The sequence below is a fragment of the Rhamphochromis sp. 'chilingali' genome (assembly GCF_963969265.1).
Source record: "Rhamphochromis sp. 'chilingali' genome assembly, chromosome: 6".
In the NCBI taxonomy this organism is placed as follows: domain Eukaryota; kingdom Metazoa; phylum Chordata; class Actinopteri; order Cichliformes; family Cichlidae; genus Rhamphochromis; species Rhamphochromis sp. 'chilingali'.
The window spans coordinates 2,384,170-2,398,882 of record NC_137933.1 but is presented as its reverse complement, the minus strand read 5'-3'; the positions used below and the strand labels follow the sequence as shown (position 1 = coordinate 2,398,882).

General features: G+C 39.6%; 1 protein-coding gene across 2 annotated transcripts in view; it reads right to left on the bottom strand.

Annotated features, from left to right (window-relative positions):
• Positions 1–1,189: 1,189 nt before the first annotated feature.
• Positions 1,190–14,713, bottom strand: part of LOC308398831 (CD82 antigen-like) — a 49,443-nt gene continuing 35,919 nt past the window's right edge. For both annotated transcript variants that reach the window (XM_080885662.1, XM_080885661.1), the window contains exons 5-9: positions 11,149–11,223; positions 5,639–5,737; positions 3,535–3,708; positions 3,369–3,452; positions 1,190–2,698 (exon numbers count right to left, since the gene is read on the bottom strand). In XM_080885662.1, coding sequence (XP_080741788.1) covers positions 2,621–2,698; positions 3,369–3,452; positions 3,535–3,708; positions 5,639–5,737; positions 11,149–11,223 — 510 coding nt within the window. In that variant the 3' untranslated portion in view covers positions 1,190–2,620. The remainder of the gene's footprint in view (positions 2,699–3,368; positions 3,453–3,534; positions 3,709–5,638; positions 5,738–11,148; positions 11,224–14,713) is intronic.

The following is a 14,713-nucleotide window of genomic DNA, read 5'->3' as shown; positions in this document are numbered from 1 at the left end:
CCATGCAAACATGGACATGCAAAGAGAACTGAAAATAGATAGTGGAGTCAAACTCAGGACCTTATTGCTGTGAGGCAACAGTGAAAACCACTGCAGCAATAACATCAGTATCAGCAATGATTGGTACCAAACCCTGGCAGTTCCAGGAGATTGCTGTTATATAGGTGAGGAGGGTGTACTTAATGCGGCAAGAAACTAGACAGAGGGACAAGGAAGAGATTCAAGTGAAATCAATGTTTCCTTTGACCATGGGCCATTCCTCATGGCTTTTAATTGTAACAGTTTTACCATAATGGTTGTACCATTGAAAACATCCTGACACAAAGTTTGACATCTTGGTTTGTCCAATGAGAAGTGACAACTTAATAGGATTGTTAAGACTGCCAGGAGGATTGTTGGTGTCCCTCTCTCGTCTCTGGAGGAGATCTACAAACAGTGCTGCATACGCAGAGCTATCTCCATCATCAGAGACCCCCACCACCCCTGGCAAGAGGTACAGGAGCATCAGCTGCAGAACCACCAGGATGCTGGAAGCGTTCTTTGCACAAGCCGTGAGACTGATAAACACGGTGCCTTGGTTGTACCTCAGGAGGTAGAGCAGGTCATCAACTGATCAAAATATTAGTTGTTAAATCCCTGGCTGCTCCAGCTAACCCCAAGTTTTTCTCCAGTCCATCCATTGTAGCGTGTATGCTATAGAAAGCACTTAAGGAGAAGAGAAATAAAAGGCTGCTTGAATGAATGGGAGGATGAGGTATGTTATATAAAGCACTTTGAGTTATTAAACTATAGATTATGTTAATTTTACACATTAACTTCATATAATTTAAGACCAAAGAGTCTTGCTGACAGATTTCTTTCATTTACTACTGTATTTTTTTTTTACCATGTAGGAAAAACTGGCCGAGGGCCGTTTTCCTATTCTCCTGATTGCTCCTATTTGCAATCAGGAGACGCCCCCTGCTGGTCATTAGAATGAATGCAGTCTTTTAGACTGCAGGATAAACTTATGTAGGTGCATAAACAGTCTAATCTAAGAACAACAGCCACAACAATGTTGTCAGAGATGAAGTTCTGAGTTAGAGACATTTAGAGAGCATGAAAAAAAATTTACACTACATTTAAAATATATATATTAACAACATCGTGAGCAACAAGGAATCACACTGAAGTACTGTAATCAGTTTATTGGCAAAATGAAATATGAATCCATTTGTGAGTACATACTTATGACACCAACAAGCTATAATTGAAGAAGGCCATGTACTTCTAAACAGATGTATCCTTTTGTGTCTTAGAAACCATTACAAGGTTAATGGGATGGTATTTATGCGACTGTAAACAAAATAAAACAAAAAACAGGCCACTGAGAAAACCACATACTGGCTTGAAATTAAAATTGTACACAAATGAATGCCAAGGATCCGTGCTAAAAAATAGTCCCATCATGTCACACAGTTCACAAGTGGTTACAATTAATGTGCTACTCTTCTCAAACGTCTGGATTAAACAAGGTTCCATACTTCAACCTAAAAAGGCTCTATTTGCTTGTTTAAAAATGCCAATAGTAAACTGCAACACTTTTAGAAGACAAGTATCTTTTTAGTACCTTATTATTTCCTTTATTATTTTCAGACTTAAAAGCAATTAGGAGAATGGGAAAGAACATCGTTTAAAAATTGAAGGAGAGACCTGCTGCCATAGAAAATACTGGAAGGAATACTTTGGGGACTCAAATTCTTACAAATAAACACTTAAATTCCAGACAAACTACTATAACTTTACACAATAACTCAAAACACTGGCATATAAAAATAAAACAAAACATCCACCGAGTGGACTTTCCAGAGTCGTCAAAACTTTGCTTTTCTCGACATTTTTACAGTGCTGCAGGCATCTTATCATTAGAAGTAGATACAAACACAGGAATTCCTTTTTCTCTTTTTCTTTTTCAAATGGCCATCATGTGAGATACATGCATATATATTTTTGTGAATGATTTGCTAACAATAGTTTGTGTTTCATTCGAAATTCAGTCTTTTACAGTATATTGTCAAAAGCATTGGAATGATTAACCATAAAGGGTAAAATCTCTGAAATGATTCCATTGGTTGAATTTCTCACAGCTGTTTACCTAAAACGAACATGATGGCCAAACTGGAAAGTTTTAAAATTTTGAAATTTCAATGGCTAATTTTGCTCATTAATGCCTCCAAAGGAAAGGTGAATCCATTTTCACTTCACTATTACAGATGCACAGATGGTTTACTTTCAGATTTTCAAGGGAAACTAAAAGCATGCAGCAGCAAGTTGGCACTGTGGAAACCAGCAACACTGGCAGGGAAAGAAATCCTCCAGTATGACACCTTTCTTTATTAATCTCCTCTAACCCAGTGTCCTCTCAGCATTTTTCAGCTTTGCGCTTTGATCCAAAGTTCAAAACTATAAGTTTTTAAAATAAAACCAGACTGACAAAAAGCCTTAGAGGATAAAATCGAATAAAATCTAAGGAAAAAAATAGACATATTTCATTATTACCCTTGGATACAATTTCGCCAAATACTTTGCTCCCTATTTGTGTGTTTCTTGAGTTCAGTAATGTAACTTCCTCCGCTGAGCTTCAGTATTTTGGCACTTTGGTATAATCCTCCATGTGGACGTTCCTGCACAGGCAGATGGACAGGATCATCCCCAGCAGCTGTTGACCAGAGAAAGACACTTTGAAATTTCTCATTTTTAAGTTATTTATTCATAAACAACTCAGATTGTTCATCTTGAACAAACTCAATCTACAGTTTCAATACATTGGAATTACCAAGATTTCTCCAGTCTGATATGAGCTTATTCTTAGTAGCAAACATTAAAAAACACAGTAAACTAATAACACAAAGAGTCTTTATTCCACTCACTTTACATCGAAGAACATAATTGTTGGTGAACTTTGCTTTTTTTTTCTTCTTCAAAACAAATATTTGTGACAAAAAATTGTCAGAAATTTGTGAAAAAGTTCTGCATAGCGTAACGCCACAGAAGTGTATGAAAGTGTGTGAGAGCAAAGAAAACATCAGAGCTTTGTGTCACAACACTGTAAATAGAGGAACTGCTCAGCCTTCACTGAGTGATTACTCGGTGTGTTCAACAATGACATGAAGGTGCAGCTGCTTGTTTTATTAAAATTGTATTTGACTTTAATTAACAACATTTTATGATTAACAAAGAATCCAGACACATCCAAAGGTTTCACAAAAAAAGCCACTTTAGTGACGTTGAACTGTAACAGGTATTATTTTGCATATTGTTTGTTTCTGTAAACTACTTTCATGGAAACCCAGCTAGTTATAGGTGAATGAGAGTTAATGACGTTGTACCTCAAGAAGAGTCACTCCAAGGCAAATGCCTAACACAACCCCAATGTTGGTGAGGAGCCACCTCTCCACGCTGGCGGCACATCCCTGATTAAGACAAGAACCTTATTGACTGGAAATGCATCTAAGAGACAGCAAGTATGTGAGATGAACGGAAAACACCATTTACCACATCGTATACAGGCCAGTCAGGTGTCTTAGCCTCACAGAATCCACTGTCAGAGAAGTTTCCAGAAATAAGTGAGATGTTCTGGCAGGAGCAGGGAAACAGCAGCTGCGAGCTGTTGACGATGACCATGTTACCACTCCAATCTGTACGATCAATCCAGCCACAACACTCCATCTACAGATGGGGAGAGTTAAGCACAGGTTTCATTTGTAACAGCCAATGTTTTACTCTCAAGGACGTTTGACTGGCACGGCTGATGAAGGGGTTGACACATATCATTCTGGAACAGCTACTTTTGGCCTGATTTCATGTTTTTCAATTTAACACCAATGTAAACATTTCTGAAGAAAATATCAAAGTATTTTATTTACAAATGTTATTAATCTACTTTCATATTTTGAAATGAAATGAAATTCCTGTTAATGTCAACATGTTGCCGGGGAGGTTCTGACATCACACAAACCTTAGTTCTAGTTACTGTTTCACTTGGAAAACACTGGTGTGAACCAGGATTAGACAAGTTAAATGCTCAGTTTGCTCTCATGTAGTGTGAGAATTTTCTGTGATTACAGATGTCTGGAAGCCTTTAAGATCCACACAATGCAGTCAAATGGAGTATTTACAACATGCAGCTATCTTATATTAAACATTATATCGTAAGTGTGTTGAGATAAGGTGACTACACACTAACAGTGCAAAAATTTAAACTCAGGAAATCTGCTGATTAAAATAACTGAGGTTTAGATTACTGAAAATTAAAGGTTGATATTAAGTCATTTTTGCTTATCAAGACTGCAAAGCTATTTTGTCACAAGTGACAGAATCTGTTCATATAAAAATGAAATCTGATTATTTCAGAAGAAACTGGCTGAAAAGAGAAATCTAGAGAGCTATTTTAAGCTACATTACCTTCTTTTGGAAACACATTGATGGAGAAGTGGTAAAAGGCAAAAGTACTGGTCCTTTTATAACCCTTTACTACGTTACCTGAGCACCCTTCCAATGCCCTGCTCTACCTCCTGAGCTCAGTGGAAATTAAGATTGTTATTGCTCAGAGTACAAAATAAATTTTATAATATATTTCAGACAGATTCTTATTAGGATAAAAGATCTGATGTCTCAACAGGACCTGGAAAAACTAGTCCATGCATTCATCTTTAGTAGGCTTGATTACTGTAACAGCATCTTTACAGGTCTACCTAAAAAATCAGTCAGACAACTACAGCTCATTCAGAACTCTGCTGCTCGAGTCCTCACTAAGACCAAAAAAGTGGACCACATCAGTCCAGCTCTGAGGTCCTTACACTGGCTGCCTGTCCGTCAGAGGATAGACTTTAAAGTCCTGATGCTGGTCTATAAAGCTCTGAATGGTTTAGGACCAAAATACATCAGTGACCTCCTGACCCAGTATGAACCTTCCAGATCCCTCAGGTCATCTGGATCCGGTCTTTTATCAGTTCCCAGAGTCAGAACCAGACACGGAGAAGCTGCATTCAGCTTTTATGCTCCTTATATCTGGAACAAACTCCCAGAAAGCCTCAGATCAGCTGAAACACTCAGTTTATTTAAATCCAGGTTGAAGACTCACCTGTTCTCAGCTGCATTTGAATAAAGCACCAAATCCACACTTTAAGCTTAAATTTCAAAACTTACATTTAACTACTGATCTTATCTATTTCTGATTTTATCTGTTTTGATTGTTTGTTTGTTAATTAGTAATTTTGTTTGTTTGCTTGTTTTAATCAATTTTAAATCATGCTTTTTATTTGTTTTTGTTTCTAATGTCTCTGTAAAGCACTTTGAATCACCTTGTTGTTGAATTGTGCTATACAAATAAATTTGCCTTGCCTAGTCTCTTTAGAAAACGTAAATTCAAGTTAATTTGTCTTCTTTGTCTCATTTAGGTTTTCAATGCATTTTCCAGCATCAGCTGACAAGAACAAGTCTAACTGTATAGTTACAAAGTGTAAAGCATCAAATTCCCCCTGTTAAAAATGGACTTTCCTGTGCTTCTAGTTTCTAGCTAGGACATTTCTGCCATTTTGTACCACTGAAGATATTTTTATTGATGGGTTTGTATTTCAGGTCCATGCTTCCAACTCACGTTAGTCTGGATGAAGTCCCAGGCCTGCTCTGTGATTGAACTGTTCCCAGAGTATTTGTCCAGTACCTTAGTGATGACCTTGGAGATCTGCTCGTTGACCTGAAAGACAGCAGGCTGCCAGAGTTGGTGAAACATGTATTACCATAAACATATAGGCAGCGTAATATGCCCACACTGTATCCATGTTTGAGCCAATGTGTCTCTTTTGTGTCTTCTTTTTGTGAATATATTGTTGGATGGATACCATTCAAATGAACTAAATTAAAACGCCCTCACTACATGCTATGCCAGACGCTAAGTAAAATAAAAATTTCTCAATGTGGCATGTTTTAAATCTTATTAATTAGAAGGACTATGTGAGTTTTTGTCAATCATAACAACAATATTTACAGCCCATCGTTGTATTTTTACTCAGTTGTATATAGTATTTGTATTTGTATTCTATTTTTATCTTATTGTATATTTATTTTATTTTATTCTACTGTATATAGTATTTTATTTTATTCTATTCTGTACAGCTGTGTACTGTATTTATTCTTATTGTATTCTAATTTTTGCCTCATAACTTTTGCACTGTCCACTTCCTGCTGTGACAAAACAAATTTCCCACGTGTGGGACTAATAAAGGTTATCTTATCTTATCTTATCTTATCTTCATTTATAATATGATGACTAACATATTGTGTAGGTCTTTCTTAGAAATATTGCAGTTCATTTGCAAGAAAGTACAAAAAAGGTTCTTCTGAGAATAATTGGAAAACATAGCTATACTTATTTTACACAAGTTCAAAAAGTTTATGAATGCAAAAAGACAAAAGAAAAAAGAGAAGGACTGTAGGAGCAGTCAGCTTCTTCAGGTCAGCAGATGTTTTATCTCAAAATAAGCCTCTTTTTTTTGTTCAGGCTGAACAGCAGACATTTGCATCCAAACTTTTCACCAGAATTTATATTAGTTTACACTCTTTGCTAACAGAATACAGTTTTGCTCCTGCACCCTACGAGCGTCTGCCAGCACAAATGAACCTGCTGCTAGTTGATCAGAGACATCGAAAAAGGCCAACTGAAGACCGGACAGTCCTGATCCTCAAGGACCCCCAGAAAGGACCGGTCCCATCCAACTACCAGTCTCAATAACCTGCTTCAGCACCACATGGAAGCTCCTGTCAGGCATCATAGTGGCTAAGATGAACAGGCACATGGCTCAATACGTGAGCGGGGCATAGAAAGGAAATGGCAAGAATACCAGAGGCGCGAAACACCAGCAACTGGTAGACCGAGCAGTTACCCAAGACTGCAAAACCAGACTGACCAACCTGTGCACTGCCTGGATTGTGACAAGAAGGCCTATGACTCGATGCCCCACACCTGGATCCTGGAATGACCTATACAAGAGCAGAAGAACCCTAAGAGAATTCATCAGGAACTCAATGGGGATGTGGCGGACAACACTGGAGGCCAACCTCAAGCCCATAGCACAAGTCACCATCAAGTGCGGGATCTACCAAGGAGATGCTCTGTCCCCACTGCTGTTCTGCATAGGCCTCAACCCCCTCAGTGAGGTCACTGACAAGACTGACTACGGATACTGACTTCGGAGCAGTTGTCAGCCACCGGCTTCCTGGATGACAAAAAGCTGTATGCCAAGAGAGAGACATGGATTCGCTGATCCACACCACCAGGATATACCGCAACGACATTGCAATGTCATTCGGACTGGAGAAGTGTACTTGGATGATAACAAAGAGAGGGAAGGTAGTCAGAATTGAGGGGATCGAACTAGCAGAAGGCAACATAAAGCGCCTTGAGGTGACTGTTGTTGTGATTTGGCGCTACATAAATAAAATTGAATGGAACTGAACATTGCAGACATTGAGGACAGCTACATGTTCCCACAGGCAAATGGGAACCATGAAGCTCCCCCTAGGAAAGCTGCAGTCACCAAGTACCTGCAGAGGACCAGGCAAAAGAACAAGATCCAGGCTATCTACACCTACACCCTGTGGGGTTAGGTTAATTGGTGATTCTTAATTGCCCATAGGTGTGAATGTGAGTGGTTGCCTGTCTCTCTGTGTCAGATTGGTGATCTGTCCAGTTTGAACCCTGTCTGTCACTATATGGCAGCTGGGATAGGCTTCAGTCACCCGATGACTACAAACTCCCAAGATGTGAAGTTAGTTCAAGTCTGATACATAAAGATTATGAGGAAGAATAAATCACCAGCCAAAACAACGTCTGTAGAGACTGAACTGCAGAGGTAGCAAAAGTACAAAAATTCTGCACTTAAGTAGAAGTACAGATACCTAAAAAGTACTCCAGTAAATGTTGAAGTACTGAATGAAATGCACTCAAAGTAAAAAAGTAACTCTTTCGAGGATGTTTTTTTTAAACAGCTTATTTGTGTAAAGTTAACTGAACCTGTTATGTTAATGTAATAACAAAATAGCAAGTGGGAATACAAACTTTATTTTAGTCAGAGTTTTTTATTCTAATTGTCCTCAGCTTGAACCAATTAAATAGAAATGAGCAGAGAAAAAGAAGGAAATCTATTAAAATCTAAAATCTATTTTCTGTTGCCTACATTGTAGAGGGTGACTTTGCTTCTAAACAGGAAAATGAGTACAGGGTTAAAGTGGGATACAGCAGGTGGGGGAACCCTAAAACTGATTGTAATGGCTCAGTGTGGGGAAAACAACTCATAACTGACGATCATTTCTAATGTGAGCTCCAGTAAACTCTTGGCTCTGACGGAGGCGGTCGCATCTTTCCCCGTGTCCCTCACCTTATCTTTCCTGCTTGGCTTCTCATGTCCTTCTCTAGTCTCAACTAACTTTAAGAGAGAACCTCAGAGAGCTTCTCCATCTTGTTCTCTAAAACCTAAAGAATTATGGATTTGATTAACTGGTCCCTCAACCCAATTGACACCCTTTTGTCGACGAGAAGCCAGGATTCGAGAGAGCCTGATTGTCCTGGAGGGACATTTCCTGCCGGATAAACGATGGATGGGTGGCAGCATTGGCACAGCGTTTTCCTGGCGGGACTGTCGATTGAGGACATAGAAGATTTATACCTATTTGGAACCATGATAACAGGGTTCTTGCTGATCAGAGCTGGCTCGGCGCTGGCTTATCAAAGATTAAAGAAAGCGATTACAGCTGGTCAAAACCCCACAAGGCTGGCCACTATGATCGAAGCGACGGGAAATACCGCTTATGACCTGCAGTCATGCCAGCATTGTGCAAAAAACAAAAACAAAAAAATCCCCCAAAAAATCAAAACTCTCAGCCACTTTCAACTCTAACTATAGTGCATGGTTTTGCCTCCTGTTATGTGACATCCTCTGGGATTTACACGTACAGCACTGCCTTTCATGTGTTGCTGTTTAGGATCAAATCGGTTTGATGTTTGAAGCCTTAAATCTGTCAAATCAAAATTAACGAGCCTGTTCTGAAAATGTAAAGAGTAGGAAATACAGATATTGGTTCAAAAATGTAGGGAGTCAATATAAAGAGAACTACTCAGTTAAAGCAGAGATACGTGAAAATTCAAAGTACAGTAACAAAGTATTTGTATGCCATTATTTAACACTTCACATCAGCTAAGCATTTATTGTTGGACCAATGACTGAAATAACTCATAGCAGGAAGGAGGTTTGGCCTGGACTTGAGCAGCAGACAGTGGCTGAGAAGACCTTCCAACAGAAGTTCAGATACAGTAAAAGCTGACGTCCTTTTTCTTGTAGTGTTCTGTAGAGCTGGGCGATATGAGATTTTTTCATATCACGATATGTTTTTTTCATTTCAGGCGATAACGATATCTATCACGATATAAGCCAAATAACTATATTTGTAAGATTTAAATGTGCCGTTGCTCACAAGTAAAATGTGAAATAATCAGCAGCTTGTTTTTATTTAAATATTTATTTCCCATAATAAGTTCAACAGGGTAGATGTACTTAAGGAACATGAGACTTTTTCAGATAGATAAAGGCAAATATTGCAAACTACACAAAAGGCAGCCGCTAAAGCGTTTAAGTTTCAAAATAGAACAAACGAAACAGACTAAATTGTCAATTCCACTTAGAAACAAAATATTAATTCTAAAAATAAATCTTAGTTTGTGTTACAGAAGAACAGACAAAACTGACTAACTTTTGTCAATATCAAATAAACTGAGAACTAAAAGGAAATTCTCAATCTCTCCTTGTTGTATAGCTTAGCTTTTCAAACAGTTTTAACAGTTACTTTAGTCTGACAAAAGCCGAATGACGAATTAGCGCTTCCAGTCAGAGACTGAGGCTACGTCCACACGTACACGGGTATTTTTGAAAACGGAGATTTTCCGTTTTCGTTTTAAAAAATAATCCCGTCCACACATAAAGGCAGAAATGAAGGAAAACGCTGCTATGAACATGCCAAAGCAGCAGGTGGCGCTAGATTCCTAACCGTGCAGAAATGTTGGCCAATCAGAAGTCTAGAAGCCTCGGTGGGAAAAAGTAAACAAAGCTGGGGCATAGAAGCAGAACCGAGTCGTATGTGTGGAGGGACAGTAACTGTGTGTATATGTAAGCATTTAAACACTGCAGAGAGTAGAATTAACAGTATTGTAGAAATTCATTTCACCGAAACAATAACGTGGCGCACAGTGTGACGCATGCACCAGTTTATTGTATTTCCAGACTTGCTTTCGGCACAATTTACAGTGCACGCTACTCTGTTTTTGTCAGACTTGAAATAGCCGAAATACCTTCACACTACGGAACTTCTATGGCTCTTCCGTTCGACAATCTCTCCGGCATTGGAACCATCATCGGTTTTCTCTTCGGTCACGCTCGGTTGATTTTTCTAGTCGGCACACTCATTTCCTCCATTACGCGCTGGCTCCATTACCCGCTGGCTGCTTCCCAAACAAACACACGTGTGGCTTGGCACTTGTGCTGTACGTAACAAGTCACGCGACGTGACGCTGCGGCTGTGATTGGTTCGGCTCTGCGCTACTTAATTTGGATTGGCTGACCTTTTTTTTTTTTTTTGAGGACAAGAGCGGCGAAGTTTATCGCGATAGCTTAATTTCTCTATCGAGTAAAAGTTATATCGCGATACATATCGTTATCGTTCTATCGCCCAGCTCTAGTGTTCTGCTTTCATTTGTCTGTGTGAACACAATCTCCTGGCTCTCTGAGCAAAAGTATAAAACGTAAAGTATAAAACGCTTTGACACCCAGTACCCAGCTCGTATTTGGCAAAAGGACTGACTTTGCAGTTGATATAAACTAAAGAAAACCTCAACCCTCATCTCTCAAAATAAACCAAGAAAAAACAAATAGTAAACACTTTAAAAACTATTCTTAACCATGAAGCTTTCACTGTGTTTTACTTCTGGCTGAAATACCTCAAACTAAATAACTAAGTCTGAACACTGCTACTGTAGATTTTTTTCTTTGCATGGTGGGTACATTTATCACAGCATGTGGATGAACTCAAGCTTGCAATATTTGAAATGCCATCACTCACCACATCCTTCTGAAAGTAGATGAGGGCACCAGCTGCAAACTGAGTGATGAGGATGAGCAGGATGACGCTGAAGTACTGAGGAGGATCACAGAGAACAGTGAATACAAAAATTTAGGGGCATGTGAACAGCTGTATAAATAAAACTGAATTGAATTAAATTGAAATTGAACAGTCAGACCCACCTCTATATGTTAGTTAGTGGTACATACACAAGCATATCCCTCTATTATGTTTTACTGTTGTCAAGAGGGAGAGCAGCAAATAAACTCCATATCCAAATGCAGTTTTCCCCAGGCTGCCAGCCGTGCCAGCGCCATCTTACCCTCCGACCATACATACATTACACAAACATCACATGGGGAAGACAGGTCACAGAGGTATAGCAAAGGAAACACACGAGGAAAGACGAGGAGAAGAAAGAACTCCCCCCAGACTGAGCTCCAACAGGGAGATCAGTTTGAGAACAGAAAAAGAGAGAAAGTGTCCCTTCACCCGGTTAAGCAAAAGTCAACAATCTTCGATCAACGCGGACGGCCTTAAAGGAGGAACAAAGAGTCCTGACAACAATCCTGTTATCATGGAGATTTTTGTTGTTCCAGTCAGCTTAGACCTTGGCAGGCCTTCAGCTGGCGCCAGTGGGATAGCTGCATGAGTGAAGATGAATGAGTTCAAGTTCAAGTTCAAGGTTCAAGGTTCTTTATTTGTCACATGCACACAGTGAAATGTAGAGGAAGAACATTATATATATATATATATATATATATATATAGTATATACACTGGGTGAATGTGCAGTAGTAGCAGCAAGCAGGTGAATTCTGTACATTAATATGAATAGACATCTGACTATTTTACAGGATATTTTACAATGATTGGGTTTAGTGCAAACAACTGCATCCAATTTTTACAATTGGTCTAATGTCCGTCACTGGTCACCAATTCTCTCAATTCTTTTTGTTCTTCTCCAAGATCTTATCTATATTGCGTTCAAAACACAGTCTGAGCACTCACAGTCCTGCCAACCGTCTGTCATGTCGGCCAGCCTTGTGGGATTTTAAACAGCTGTAGCCGCTTCTTGTTCTTCGATAAGCCGGGTCCGAGCCAGCTCCAATCAGCCAGAACTCTGTTATCATGGTTCCGAATTGGTAGATGTCGTTCAATGTCCTCCATCGAGAGCGTCACCAGACACACGACGCAACCGACCATCCAGTATCCGGCAGCAAACGTCTCCGCAGGACACTCGGGCTCTCCCAAGCCCAGGAAGGTGTCAATTCCGTTACGGGACCAGTTGATCAAATCCATAATTCTTTAGGTTTTAGAGAACAAGACTGAGAAACTCTCTGAGGGTCAGAGAATAAGCAAGACTATACAAAAGATGAGAAGCCAAGCAGGAAAGATAAGGGAGAGGGAGAAGGAGAAAAGTGCGACCGCCTCCGTCAAGAGCCAACAGAGAAAAGAGAGCTCAGAGAGAGCTTTTGTGCTCAGAGCTGTTTGTTTGTTGGTCTGAGGCAGCCATTCTTTAAGTTAAGAGCGCTGTGGCTCACTTTAAAAAAACAGAATATGAAGATAAAAAGTCTTTTCCTCCTTCCTGTTTTTTTTTTTTTTAATATATTGTTAAATTTCAGATCCATCCATCTATGCAACCATGTTTTAAATGTTTGATTTTTAATGGCAACAAAAACTAAAATTAAGCATTTGTGATAATTGGCAATGTGTGTTTCACATCATTGGGAAGGAATTCTGGCCCACTCTTTGCAGAATTATTTTAATTCAGCCCTGCTGGGGTTTTCAAACATGAACAGCTTGCTGAAAGTCCTGCCAGTGCATCTCAAGCTGATTCAAGTCCAGATTCTAACTTCACACCTGCTGGTGTGCTTTGACTCATTATCCTAACCCAAGAGCACTTGAACATCCTGTCATTCTCCTTCAGAATTTTCTGGTAGAGACCAAAACTCATGGTTCCATCGATTATGACAAGTCACCCAGCTCCTGAAGCTGCAAAGCAGAACACCACACTACCACCACCACGTTTGACTCTGGCATAATATTCTTTTTGTGCAACACTGTGTTAGTAACCAGATACCAGATGTAACACCAGTTGTAACAGGACACAAACCTTCAGTCCAGAGAATATTTTCCCCCAAAATGTTGGGATCGAGATGTTTTTTTGACAAATACACTTTTGTGTTCTTTTTGCTCAGCAGCGCTTTTCGCCTTGGAACTCTCACGTGAAAGCATTTTTTGCCCAGTCTCTTTCTTACTGTTGAATCACAAATGATGAATAACTGACCAAATGAGGCCCTATTTATTTCCCCTAATAAATGAAATGACAATTTTGAATTTATTCAGGTTATATTTGTCTTATATATAAGATATATTTAGTTTTATAATCTGAAACATTTAAATATCACAAATAGATGGAAAAAAAAAAAGAAATCAGGAAGGGGGAAAAACTTTTGACAGTATTGTAAATAAATGATGTACAAAGTCTGCTTATTGACAAAGTCTCCTATCATCAAGAAGAATTGGCTGTGTGAAGCCTCAATCACTACTTTCACAACACTTAGAAGAAACATTGTAGAGATGCTAGAAAAAAAGCCACAAAAATTTACAGTGGACTGCTGAACACTGGATAACAACGGTACTGATAAAAGGGCACAAGTGCTCACTGGAAAATACGGTGGCATGTTTCAAGTATGCAAGACACTAACCCAGGTTTAGCCTTACTCTGGCCTGGGTGTAGCTGCTGAATGATGATATTGGATAGAATGGAAGTTGGTAGATAGTTTGGTAAGCGCACGTGCAGATACCAAAGTCCAGATCTCACTGTTTTGATGTCCTTTCTGTTTGTTTCTCTTCAGCTATCTTCTACCTTGTCTCCCTCAGTAATGTATTTGCAGCTATTACTCCACAAGGGTGTGATGCACAATCTCCTCTCAATAGCTAATGCCAAGTTGTGTCTTCTATTTGAACTCTGGGAAACACTGATGTGAACTTCTCTCCAGGTGATGGAACCTCCCTTCCAGGTGAATTGTCAACATATCGTTTGATGTGTTTCTCTGTGTGAACTCGTACACACTTTTATTGTTGTGGAAATCTTCTGGACTTAAAGTACTGCGATTAGCTGAACTGTTCTTTCCAAAACATGCAGTAGTTGAATAAGCTCTTAAAGTAACACAGCTAATGGTCTTCAGTAGTGGTGCAACGGATCACGGTTGATTCATAATCCGAACCGATCCCACTCCACGGTTCGGTACGCACGTGATCCGAAGATTCAAAAACGAAGGAAAAAAAGTATGTGTATGGTGCGCGTGGTGGGTCTGTCAAGCGGTTGCGCCAGCGGTCCAAGTGGAGGAGCAGAGGAGGTTGCGGCATTTAAGCAGCCCTTTGCTGCCCAGTCCGACCGGGCTAAAGCTGTTACAGAAGCTACTGGGGTCTTAGCTGCAGACGGGAGGCCGTATTCTGTTGTGCAAAACAAGGGGTTTAAACGGTGATGAACGTGCTTGAGCCACGCTATGATATCTCGTTGTGCGTCCACTTCCGTGACAAGATCGTTCCAAGCATGT